At 39.8% G+C, this 13,607-nt stretch overlaps 1 protein-coding gene across 2 annotated transcripts in view; it reads right to left on the bottom strand.

Annotated features, from left to right (window-relative positions):
• The window catches only part of col24a1 (collagen type XXIV alpha 1), a 100,025-nt gene that overhangs the window by 54,258 nt on the left and 32,160 nt on the right, over positions 1–13,607 (bottom strand). For both annotated transcript variants that reach the window (XR_013502482.1, XM_078258475.1), the window contains exons 6-14: positions 11,315–11,368; positions 9,974–10,027; positions 6,733–6,777; positions 5,207–5,260; positions 4,657–4,701; positions 3,021–3,074; positions 2,128–2,172; positions 1,097–1,150; positions 679–723 (exon numbers count right to left, since the gene is read on the bottom strand). Coding sequence is in view for 1 of the 2 variants with exons in the window: in XM_078258475.1 (XP_078114601.1) it covers positions 679–723; positions 1,097–1,150; positions 2,128–2,172; positions 3,021–3,074; positions 4,657–4,701; positions 5,207–5,260; positions 6,733–6,777; positions 9,974–10,027; positions 11,315–11,368 (450 nt within the window). In the remaining variant the exon portion in view is untranslated. The remainder of the gene's footprint in view (positions 1–678; positions 724–1,096; positions 1,151–2,127; positions 2,173–3,020; positions 3,075–4,656; positions 4,702–5,206; positions 5,261–6,732; positions 6,778–9,973; positions 10,028–11,314; positions 11,369–13,607) is intronic.

Here is a 13,607-nt window from a genome sequence, read left to right as displayed (position 1 = left end):
TAACCATGGAACAACTGTGGTCAGAGTAATGTACATCTCCATTACTATACATGTGGGAAGTTTAGTTTACTTTTTTGGCACTGTCATGCCCATGGAGTTAGTAGTGTTGAGGATACATGGCGTGCAGCCCTACTTATATTCTATTCCTCCCTGCGGATTACTTAGATTTCCGAAGTGATGGTCATTAACAGTAAGAAATAAGCGACTGCCCTACTTACTACTACTAACCAAAAGAATAGATGGGAGCATTAAAATTCACATTCATCACCAGAGTTCAAAATTAACTTTTTCGTCCACCAGCCAAATGGCTAGTGAATGTTCAAATTTGACCAGCCACTCAATACCATTGTATTTTTGGCTGGTGAGTGAAGCAAATCTACCAACCAATTTTGTATTTTACCAGCATTTGGCTGATAGATAGTGCTTATTTTGAACCCTGTTCATCATTCATGGAGAAACACAGGACATCCTGTTATCCATCATCCAAACCCAAACATCTAACCACTAGAGACAGACAAGTAGACAGAAAGATGGACAGACAAGCAATCTTAGAAACAGGTTAAAGGGGAGACAGAAGTAGAACTGTGAGCCAAATGAATGACAGATCAAACATAGTGCCATTAGCCGTGGAAAATAACACATTATTAGACATGATAATATTGCAAAACTGATACTCACCCTCAGACCAGGAAAGCCGCTAATGCCAATCCCACCAACAGGCCCCTGTGAAACATCACAGCAACATCCTAAGTACACAGGACAGGACACTTACAGTATTGCACATCCCTCATTCCCAAGGCTACATTGGAAATACTATAAGTGTAACTTAATGGGCAAACATAGACTACATGACAAAAAGAATACTAAAAGACGAAATACCGTTAGCATATGAATCTGAATAAGTTTATGAAGGAAATAGCCCAGTACTGTGCACTTGTACACATTGTCACTGATGAAAGAGGACAAGTAACAAGCAGGGAGACTCAAGCTTTATAGAGGAGACAGAAAGGTGAAATAACATCCAGAGGTAGATCAAAAGTGTAGGATAAAAAAAAGGGACAGCTGAATTCACCAGGAGGTGGACAAGAGTTCTCACCTCATTGCCATCAGGACCAGGAGGCCCCCTCTCCCCCGCATCACCCACCACACCCTGTGGGGGAAGTACATCCACACTCAATTTATGAAGGTCAGGGCAACCACTGCCAATTAATCCCTTCACTTGGCAGTATATAACACTTAATATAAGTGAATGAACAATAGTTCATTTTGCTTTTTCTACTTTCGTACTGTTACTTAACTTCTCCGTTTTCTCTCATCTAACATTTACTTGATATATAGCATTCAACATGCAATTTCCCCAAGCAGTTGAACAAATTTGCGTTGACATGGTATGAAAATAATGCTTATTTAATGAAGCAAGATAAGCCTGTGTATTGGTGAGCTTCTGGACGGGCTTACAACAGCCCTGAGGCCACAGACTTTGATCCAGTTAGCCAGACGCATCGCTTAATGTTTCAGAGAAAAACTCTTTGGATGAAACAGACACTGGGCTGACTGCCCACTTGGCAACTTCAACAGAGAACTAAGGCTTGTTTTTAAAACATTAACTTTTCACAGTGTGAGGGCCCAACCTTGACATTCCAATTGTCTCTACCTTGATCTGTACTTTTTTTCCCAATGCCACCTGGGAACAAACTTGGCATTGCAGGACCTATGACAAAATACATGCCATCATATTTCCAATGTTATTTGCCACACCTTGTTTATTGCCTAAAGGAGTTATTCCTCTCTCTTCTTTTCTCTCTCTCTGCTATGTTTAACCAGTGGTCCTCAGTGTCCTGCTGCTTTAGCACATTCACAGCTGATGTAGCATACAAATGAATTGAAATGCCCCTGGGGCTTTTTCTGGATTGGAAGTACGGGTATTTTAAGATGATATACTGTATACTGTACATTATGGATAACATTTCTATCCGTTTTTACAATCTCCCTGATTTTCCAGATGAGATAACACAGACAATCATGCTTGTAGCTGTCTCCTCATAGCTTCTTATAGATGACAAAGGTATATATTTTTGCGTCTGGAAGCAACTATGAGCTATGGCAGGAATCAAAATTAATTATTACGTGTCTTCCTTTGGGGCCAGGTTTTCCAACAGGACCAGGAATGCCCTAGAAAAGAAAAACGTGGATAAGTGACTCAAATTTGGAAAATGAAACTGTGCTGCTCGAAGGAATTGGTGTAACGAGTTTTAGCCACTGGACTAAAATTATTATAATGATGTATACAGGCTCACCTCATATATTTATCTATCTGAATATAATGTACGAAACCACCCTCCTCTAATACAATAAATATTTACTGAGAGATTCTTAACATGGCCTATTGTGATCCAGGAATCAGAAAATTGCTTCATCACCTTGAAATAAAAGTGCTCTTGGCACAAACTAAGCTGATGTGCACAAGGCCACAATAAAGCAAAAAGACAAGGATTTCCTTGACACTTAATCTCACAAGAATGAAGGAAGGAGTGACATCATTCAGGCATAGCCTAAATGTAAAATATAAAATTTCCTCACATTCTTTCTATACCTAATTATTTTAAAGCCCTAAATGACAGCTTTAAGTAACTGCTGCCAAGCACATTCTATTTTTAATCAATAGTTTAAAAAAGGACAGAAAAATGAACAAATGACTGTGAGTAAAAAGATGATGTGACATACATCTGTAAGTAGTAAGTAGCTCAACAAATATCAAGATGTACTGCAAAAGAGCTGACTACAACTGTGGATAAGGGCAAAGTGCTAAAACAAATATCTAAAAAAAAAAGCTGGCATCTATCAACCTCAGTCAGGGAGGTATCAGACAAATGAGGGAAAAACAAATGGAGTGGGAAGACATGAAGTAGAGGACATTATTAAAGATAAATGTGAATACTACTGGGAATGAAATATGTGTCCAAGCACAATAGTGAATAAAAAGATCTTGAAATCATGTGCATTTAACAAACATCACTCACTTTCTCCCCCTCTGGCCCCAGTGGCCCAGCAACGCCAGGAGGCCCAATAAAACCCTGTAAATCAGCAATATTTCATATCACAATATTGTCTAAACAATACAACACATTGTTTAGTGATGCAGTTTCTCAATAAAACAATCTTCCCACAATACCTTCATTCTATTTAGCATAAACACGGCACACTGCTTAAATACCTTGTGATCATAAAATAATGATACGATTGATGTCACATAGCAGCAGCATAGGAATTACTCTTCACATAGTAGTAGCATGTATGTGCTACAATCTATCAGTCTTGTGTACAGGTGGAAACTTTGGCCTAATGGTGGTGTTGGACAAACATTCTGGCTACTCCACATAGCATTCGGGGATGGGAATGGCATTTCTTTAAAACAATCAGAATCGTCATGGGTGGTGCTAAACTCTGCACAGAGCAGCTGCAAAATAGTCCTGCGAGAGAAAACTCAGATTGGACAGATAGTCTAGCTAGCTGTCTTAATTTGCCATGCAGAGATCTGAGGAGCAGTCAACAATAGTCCTCATAAATCCACCAAATTTAAACGGAAAATACAAGCATTCGGCGGAATTTCCTGCAGCACTTGAGCAATCCCGGGAGTCACACAGACCAAATGGAAGACCGACATCGCCACCCATAAGCCCTGGAGGAATACTTTGTGACACTGGTTGCTGTGAGTTATTCTGTCCATACAAACTCTCTTGACATTCTTTTTTGTAAACAAGCAAAAGTTATGTTTACATTAAGTGTTACTCAAGTAAATGCAAAAAAGTATTTTAAGCATTGTTTACAACCATGTTTGCTTGCTAGCAGTCTGCTCACATGTTGCTGCATATCTTCGTGTTACCGCCACCTGTCGATCGGTGGAATAGTGTGAAACCATTGGCGGGATTATGTATCTGGCATGCGCGAGAATGCATGTGTGTCCTTGTGGATGTACACAACATCCAAATTATAATTTGTTTTATGTAAAACCCTAAAATAAATTAGCTGTATTGTCATTCTTGACTTGAGATTTTGTTTGTGCAGCAATATCATGGCTGCACTGAAGTATTTATATCATTTGGCATAAAATATAGTCAGTATGTATGAGTAATTTGTGCAACCCTGTCTCCTTCTTTTTCTCTTTCACACATTCACATCTTATCATTGTACTCTCTGTCTTTGTTTAGATTTTTTTTTTTTCTTTTCTTGCTGCCTGCCTCACTCTGACATAGTGATCCCAGCTATCCTCTTTCTCTGGGCTGCAACGCTCAATTTCAGTCCCTTCTTGCACTAGCTCATTTGATTCCCTTTGTCTGCTTTCATATTTTCTCCCATCTTCGTTTGTATTCCATCCTCTTCTCTTTCTTCTGTTCTCCTGTTTTTGGGGCATTCTTGCTTACTGAGGAATGAACCAACCAGTCAGCCTTTATAGACAATCCAGAGCCTGGAGCAGCCCCCACAAGCAGTCTCACATCAGGCTATATGTCAGAAATACAACTCAGATTCCAAGCAGTCTCTCCGGAGCAAAGCTGTGAGCCTGACACTGTCCTAATCCTTTCAGGAAATGAAGTGTTCAATCCAGAGCTGCTGAAGAAAAGAGGGCAAAATATAGAGCAAACAGCCACTTGTACTTACACGGACACCTTTAGGCCCTGGGTTACCTTGTGGCCCAGCTGAGCCCTGCAAAAAAGGAAAGACTCAGGTGAGGTGGACCTATTGTCACAGTACGGGCAAGCTCAGTGATTTCACATGGTGAGGGAAACATAACCACATCAGACAGCCTGATAAGAGAAATACAGCAAGCTTGACTGACAAACAGCTAAAAGAAAATACATGTTTTTGCACTACTTTGAGTTGCACTTTACATTTCCTCATCTAGCCTGCTGGAAGTGCGCATGGACAGCTCCACAGACTGCACACATGAAAAGACATCAGGAAACCTACTGCATTCATTTATACATTTCATTGTTAGCTACATTTTCAATATACTGTAGTGGAAAAAGCAGTTGTTTAGCGCTTTATTCCAAATCCAAAATGGCTAAGAAACGTGCATAGGAAAGCAGAAAGAAGTGTGCGTTATCATTGCTTTGCATTTTCTGTAGAGTTCTGAAGAATCTAAGAGGATTCTAAGAGGATCGATGGAGGAACTGGAACTCGAAGCATATTTTTGTATTTTTCACTGCACCTGCCTGCCAGGGTAACCTGCAGCCCCGGCTTCCCCAGGAGGTCCTGGTATGCCCTGCAACAGAGAGAGAAAGAGACAGGGGGAGAGAGAGGGAGAGAGAGAGAGCGAGAGAGAGAGAGAGAGAGAGAGAGAGAGAGAGAGAGAGAGAGAGACAGGGAGAGAGAGAATGAACGGTGAATAGGGAGATTAGATGGATGGATAAAGTGAAAGAGGAGACACACAGACTTCTACCAGCATTGCCAACTGAGGAATAAAACGAGCACTGTTCATTCCAGACAGCCTCCACCAAGACAACCCTTTCTATTAACTGTACCTTTCTGCACCCCTCCAACCCACCCCTCCCTCACTGGCTCACTGCTGTTTTTTTCAGCCCACTGTTAAAATGACACTTTGCATATTAAGCAATTAAGCTGATGCTCAATTTAAAACAATCAACTGTTGCTGTAATAACTATTGTTATCTGTGACTTTGCATAAAGCACAGACCTTAAACAGGTGCAATCAGCATCTTTTACAACAATCTTCATTCTCTGCTGACATTCACCATTATTGTCTGCCCATAATAAATCCTTGAGTTTTTTTATATTGTTGTTCATCAGTGCCTGATATTACTTCACTAGGTGCGTAGATTTAGATTTTTCAATCTCAAACCAAAAAAGAAATGTGTTAGTTTTTTCAATCAGTAATAATCTAAACTGTGCCAGCAACCAGTAAATGTTGTTATTCCTTTAATCGCTATCCTGATGTGGGCATGTGAAGAGAGTCTGTATAATGGGGCTCGTTAATTGTTACCATGTTGACGAGGTGTTGAAGAGTTTTGCCATCAAGCAGACGGGGATAAACGGAAGATAAAAGGAACCACTGGACAGCTAAGGACTGATGTAACTGGCTGGTGACGCACACAGGCACAGCTGTGTGTTTTAAGTGTGTGTGTGTGTGTGTGTGTGTATGCACATGTGTAAATGGTCTAATCATCTTTGTGTATGAATGCTGTGACAAAGAACACTTATTCACTCTCATCTGGAAGAAAATGGAGGCACCTACATTTGGGGCTTGGATCAAGAATATGGCGCAGTGTATGTCCTTGGATAAAACAAACATATTGAGAGGCAAATTGGGGGTGTATGAGAAAATCTGGAGGCCATCTGACCGGTTTGTTAAAGAAGAAGACATAGGGGAGCTGCTACTGTGATACTGTCATATAATTTGTGTTTTTTTTTTTTTTTTATTGTTGTAGTGCGGCAGAGGTTGAGAGAGACATTTTCTTGTGTTGTTCTTGTGGTATATTTCTGCGTGTTTTAAAATTGTAACTGCAATGAAAAAAATAATAAAGAAAGAACATGTATTCACTGTATCGCAGAATGTGTATCCAGTCATCGACTTTAAGGCTTTTGTTGTTTGACACACATGTCCCATCAATGCCAATGACAACTGCTGAACTCTGGCAAAATAAAACTCTTTCTCTTGCTTACACACACACACACACACACGCACACGCACACGCACACACACACACATATCACTTACTTGTTCTCCCGGCAGTCCAGCTGGCCCTAGATAACCTTTAGGACCCTAGAAAATGGAATAAAACAAATGGAGCATAGCGTAAGTTCAGGCAGGTCACGGAGTCAAGCTTGGCTATTATCTATTATAGCACACCAGCTGATGGCTCAGCTGATTCCCTCCTAAGCATATGATTGGATTTCCAAATAGAGCGCTCTATTTAAACTGCTTTTCCCAGCCTACGTTGCTGTCATTGATGCTGCTCTCCCTGCTTAAGGCTTTCCATGTATGCAGATGGAAGGGCAGGGAGGCCCCAGAACAGAGCCATACCGCCAAAAACAAATTGCAGATGAATAAAATCTATTTATTGACAAAGTGATCCTGACTGAAATGTATTTTGAGTACATTTCACCCAAATACACCATAGACAGTAACAAGAGTAAGAGTCTACAGTGATGCCAGCGGCTCTACGAGGCTGCACTTAGGCACAGCAGTGCTTTGAGCTAAATGCTTATGTCAGCATGTTACAGCAACATTCTCAAAATGATAACGCTAGCATACATGTGTTTAGCAGGTGCAGCTGAGGCTGATGGGAATGACAGTAGTTTTGCAGGCGTTTGTTCATCAAAAGTATTGGTCAAATCAAATTTTAGACCTGATGGTGGCACTACACGAAATTTCCGTCAATGGTTGTCAAGATTTTCACACGGAAGCTCATGGTGGCGCTAGAGTGAAAGTCAGGAAATCCCCAAAGTCATTAGGAACCCTCTGGGAACAATGGATATTTATACCAAATTCCATGGCGATCAATCCAATAGTTATTTAAGCATTTTACTAAAAGGAGAACATGTCAACCTGCTGGTAGGGTCAGAGGAAAAGTCAGGGGATCACTAAAGTCATTAGTTTCATGGCAGTCCATGTAATAGCTGATATGTTTTAGTTTGGGCCAAAGTGGTGGACCAAACGACCGACATTGCCATCACTAAGCCATGCCGCTAGCATTGCTAACAAAGCGGGGGAAAAAGAACAACAAACAATAAAACAAACAACAACTTGTTTCAAGATAACTGATAGTAAATAAAATTTGATGGAACTGCAGTGTTTGTTGTTCTTATTGCACATCTCAATAAAGCATGCGTATTTGGGTCATGCTTCTATCCCAGAATGAGACAGCTGAGGCATGTTGGAATGTAAGAATAGTCTGGATCATTTTAATACCACTTTACAGTAAAGGTCCAAGTTCGCAGTTAATGATCTTTGAACTGGGATGCGAGGTGTGATTTGAGGGGTAGCAGGCTAATTCTGATTGCAAATTCCCATGCATGCAAGACTAACATTTAAAATGTGTGTTGGTGGTCAGTGTTAAGATCCATACATCCAAACATGGTTTGTACTTCCTGTTATTGTTGGGCAGAGACTGGAAATTAGATTAACAGCAGGGAGATCTGTCGTGGTGTGTGGGCATGTGTGTGCATCAGATGGAATTGGTGATAATACAGTATGTGACACGTGTTTTTAAATGTTTCATTTTCTATTACAGAAAGAGAAACATGATCATGTTTGTCGCGTGTAGTGTTTCCGGGAACTAGTCCATGACCCATTTTGGGTTCTGACCAATAGATGAAAAATTGCCCTACAGCAGAGTAGTGTGGGTGAAGTTTAAAAGGAAACTGACACATTTAAAACTTTCTTCAAAATGAATAGTTGTGACATTCTAATCCACAGTTTTGTGCCATAGCCAAATTCCGCATCTAGTTAAACAAGCACTACTTCTTTATAAACTATACAGGATTTATTGTTCAGTAAAGCAGAGCATTTCTTCCCTTAAGCCCTTTTTATTTTTCCCTTCGACTTGATTATCAACAACAGATGCTTACGGCTCCAAAACACAAGGTCAGGGCCAGGTCATTACCTTTTTGGGGCAGCGAGAGATCTTCTTGCGCGGTACCATTGACTTCGTTGTGTACTTCCGAGGTTGTGACACATGAACCTTCACAATTAATAAAAGGCCCACTCAGGGGAAAAGAGCATAGGACCCGAGCCATTAATTTCCTCTGGAAATACTTGACGGGGCACAGTTCATGTGCTGGGTATATTAGGTCCAGCTACTGCAAACACTTTGATGTCCTCCTGGGAGGCAAGGTCAAGGCCAGCTATGTGGAGACTAGACACAGAGCTTCAAGGAGAAACTACGTGGACAACTGTGACACTATAGCCATGTGGGCAGCAGGGCGACCTACTATAGCAGATTAAATCTGTTCTGTAAAGGCCACAAGCTCAATTCTAGCAACAGCTATGCCGAGCACATCAACAGCAATTGAGCAAGACAATCAAACGCACTAGAGCATAAAAACAAATCTGAGTTATCAGATCAGATGGCATGTGTGTGCGCGTGTGAATACGTGCACACTGGTGGACATGGGGAGAATGTCAGTGTTCTTCATTTTATTGATAGCAGCGTCCATGAAATTCTCCATCTTTGGGCATGACAATTGCTGACTTGAGGAGGCATGGGATATTGTGCATGTCACTGACCCCCTGACCCTGGACAGGGTGCCTTTCCTCTTTTGGATGACCTTTGACCTCAAAGTCTATCAACTTTAAGAGAGGCAGCAGCACATCCTAACAGCTAGCTCTGAAGCTCTGAGAGAGAGGGACAGCAACACAGATGGAGCTATTTGCAGAGACAGAGGTATTCAACGACAGTGATGAAGAAAACACATTGTGATGTAGATAGATGAATTAAGAAAGAAAGATGAGCAAGAAAAGGTTATAGATGCAGTATATGTTTCTTTCCATTGAGATAAAGATAGACAGAGAGACTAAAGATAGGCAGTGAGCAGGGTGGGCTGTAGGGTAACCTAATACTAATCACATTAAGAGGCCTCAGCTAACGTCTGTGGCTAACACACAGTGGGAACACTGACCCTGTGTGTGTGTGTGTGTGTGTGTGTGTGTGTGTGTGTGTGTGTGTGTGTGTGTGTGTGTATGTGCACACAGGAAAAAGTGTGTTTTGAACATAGGTGTTTGTATACATGCTCTTAAATAATATGTGTGCCTCATTTTCCTTCATTAATACAGGTGATTTAAAGAAGTAAAGCAGTAAAGTATTGTTTAAAAATTTAAATATAAGCAGCAATCTAATACATTTCTTGAAAATCAGCAAACAAAGCTACTTGGTCACGTCATACAAAAATAGTAAGTCTTCAGCATCAGCTGCTGGTTTAGGCACACAAGTAGTTTACTGTAATAAACTAAATCTTACCGGTGGACCTGGAAATCCATCTGGCCCAGGAAGACCTGGTGGACCTCTGTCACCCTGTTGGAACAAATGAAAGAGAGAGTAACATTACATACCATTACCATATACATTTTCATGAAAAGCAATCTGTTGATTCCAATGCAATAAGGTTTATAAAAAGGCATTGTAACGATGAATACTTGAACACTATAGAAAAGTATGTTATGAAAAGAAAATTGAATTCCACAGGTAAATTGATTTAGTATACCTTATTTAACAGTGAATAAATCAGAAATCTCAGATGATGAATGAACAACAGCGCAATAGTTCAAATGACTATTCATTATTTAGGATCACTGTTAAAAATTCTTATCTTGAGCAGAAAAAGGTGGTAGACTTCTAAAGGTGAGTGAGACAGACAACTAAAAAGTGCTTTTGTACTTCAGGCAGTGTCTACTATCTGTCTATATTAAAGCTGCTTTAATAACAACAGTATGCTGACCAACATTTGGCTATTCTGAAAAAAGATACGATAAAGCGTGAGGTGAGAGGGTCAATGGAGATTAGAGAAATAGAAATGTTGTCAATACAGACAAACATGCTAACAGAGGGAGAACGATGCAACGGCTCAAAACTACTACAAAAGACTGATGACAAAGAGTGTTGAGAGGTTTGCAATAATTTGTTGGGATGACATCAGGATGAAGTTGGACAAACATTGTGTGGACACACGCTGTATGTTTGGTGTTAAGCGAAATTGAAGATGCATGCAGTTTAACATGCTCTGAAGGCAGAAGTGATGACAGTTTTTCTTAGGGGATTTCTAGGAGAGCGCAGAGCAACACAACTTGAAGGGAGAAAGATACTTTTAGAGCTTAATTAGTTCAAGACATTTAGCAGTGCTGCTTAGTAAAATCATTACTGTGATGATATATAAAGTAAAAGAGACAAGGATGGAGAGGAAGTAGAGAGTAAGAGAGACCAGCTGAGTTGATGCCAGATACATGAATAATAATAAAAATGAGTTGCTGAATGAAAAACAAATATATACAAAAAAACGGTCTGTTTTTTATCATCCAAACATTAGAAAGTGTTAAATTGTTAGTGACTCATCATATGCAGATTTGTATTACTCCTTATAAATCATTATGCTGTATGATCTAAACCAACATTTTAGGATCCTTTTCACAATATTGTGAATAGGAAATATTGTGACTGATGTGAAAACTGGAAGCATAAGTCCCAGCTCAGGTAAAATGTCTCAAGACAAGTATCACTGTCAAAAGAGTAAATACTTTGTGACAAACAAGAGGGACTGAGAGAAACGCAGAAAGTAGCACAGAGGACCAGGACCAGATCTCTTACCTTCTCTCCTGATGGAGCCTGGCCTGGAGACAGCCCGGGGTCTCCCTTTGAACCCTAGAATAGAAACATAGTCAAAGAAATGATGGTTATTTAATTTTTTTTCTTCTTATTTAATCATACCTGAATACAGTCATGTAACACCTAGTTTCATTACCAGCATTATAGCTTGTAATTTTAATACAAATTATTTTGATTTTGATAAGTACAATAATTGTGAGTAAGCAAGTAAAGTAAGCAGGCTGAATTTACATGTTTTCTTTTCCTTGCCCATACACTCTTTGTTTGCTTTCTATTACATTAGGGCTATAAGCAAGCAGCAACAACTGTGGCATTGTGTGGAGGCCAACGTGGAGATGCCTTAAGATGCAGTTCCTCTAATGGTAGCAAGATGCTAGCGCCACATAAATATTAACCTTAATTGAAGTCAACAGTACTATAGAAGATCCTCAACTGTTCTTCTTCCACAAGATGATGTAAGGACAGTTACGTGGCTAACTGTGGTGTTTACCACACTGACGTTCAAATGACAACGCATTGTGGTTCCAAACAGTTACGGACCTCAAAATCTCCCTTTAGAAATTTATGGTTGAAGTCACTGTTACAGCCATATTTTTCTAAAATATATGGTTTCATCAGTTTGTAGCTCAGCTCCATACACGACAATGCAGGCTTTAAAGAGGGGGTTGTGTGTTCTGCAATAACAGTGAGACATAGTTTTGGCAAGCACCATCCACACTGGCAAGGGGTATCAGAATCTGAGTATGTGTGAGGGCCCTTTGTTTTTGAAGAGACCACTTTTGCTTTCTAAAAAAGGTCTGTGGTTCATCCTTAATTTGTAGCCGTCACAGTTTAAAGCCAGTCTATGAACAGTCTTCCATCAATTCCACACAATAAACTGACATCAGTGAATAATAACAAAGCTTAAAGCTTTTCTTTAAAGGCATTTTAAGTGAATTTTAATATGAAAAGAAATTCAAAAATGTTGTTTGATTTCTGTTCCATTCTGAATACAGTACAGCTTCTAAAGAATCATTTTTTCTTACAGTACAACACTTACAGCTACGGAAGAAATCCTTGCAGAGTTCCACATTTCTTCACAGTGACCAAGCAAGACAGTAACACTTAGCAATGAAGTACAAATGCCTGAGGATCTGGACCTCACTCAGTTTCTGTGCAATCCCAGACCACATGTGTAATTCTCACAAAGCGAATAATAAATCAAAGAGTCTGCCAGATGGAGATGATGTTAGGTGCATTTGAACAGAACAGCAATATTACATTTCAATAGGGCTTTTCTTCCTAAACTGTTGTTGATTAGGGTCATACAATCTTTTCTATTGTCATACATCTAAAAATAAAGTTTAAACTAAATAATCTTTCCAGAGAATGCTGCAACTACAGATGTGTTATAGCATGCCAATGCAACATTGTTAGGACACTTCCACATAATTTCAGCTCAACTACGTAATACTAAGCTGTTCCAGTAGAGCATGAGAAACAGCCAAAACAAAATAAATAGTGCACATCAGGCACACAAATGAACAGAAATAAAACTGTTTGGATAGTAAGAAAATACATTAATAAACATCAATACATAAACACTACAATATGTTCTCTGATTATTCAAAACATGTGGTGTGTACATGTGATGAGGTGTAAGAAGTTCTGAATATAATATGTATTATGTAGCTTTTCAGCTGGTTATGGTGTGAGGTGCTAAGCCATTGTTTGACGCCTTAGATCCACACATTCACCGCAGTAGATTTTGAGCATCATGTTTCCATAGTTTTGACTGACAGCCAGTGAGGCATAGAAAAGCTTGGGGGTGGGAGAGCAGAAATTCTACCACAGCATAAAACCAGGGTTCCTTTCTTTTGGAGAAAAAAAAAAACTGAATTGCAGATTCATTCAAGCAGATTGAAATGCTCTTTTAAGTCCTGCAAGCACTTCATCATAACATTTCAGAGTGTACTTAAAACGCATGTCAACTAAGCTTAGCATCAGGGACTATGTTCCTTGGTATTAGTCCTCGTAACTGAACACATTTCAACAGAAGATGTTTTCCCAAGCTGAGACAAAGAGTCTCTCAATCTCTATTCCACCTCCACAAAAAGGTTGGGGGTGTAAGAATGACTCACCGACAGGTCACTACGGCATTAGATACGCTGTTTTTCTTCCTTATGTGTACACATGCATGTGGGTGTAAGCACTGAAGGAACAGCAAGCAAGCAGGTGGCCTCATATTTCATAATAATCAATCAGACACCCTCAGCAACCCTTAACTTGTCCAGGC

The sequence above is a fragment of the Sander vitreus genome, chromosome 9 (assembly GCF_031162955.1).
Source record: "Sander vitreus isolate 19-12246 chromosome 9, sanVit1, whole genome shotgun sequence".
In the NCBI taxonomy this organism is placed as follows: Eukaryota; Metazoa; Chordata; class Actinopteri; order Perciformes; family Percidae; genus Sander; species Sander vitreus.
Note: the sequence above shows the minus strand (reverse complement) of the source record. Positions and strands in the feature narration are given on the sequence as shown.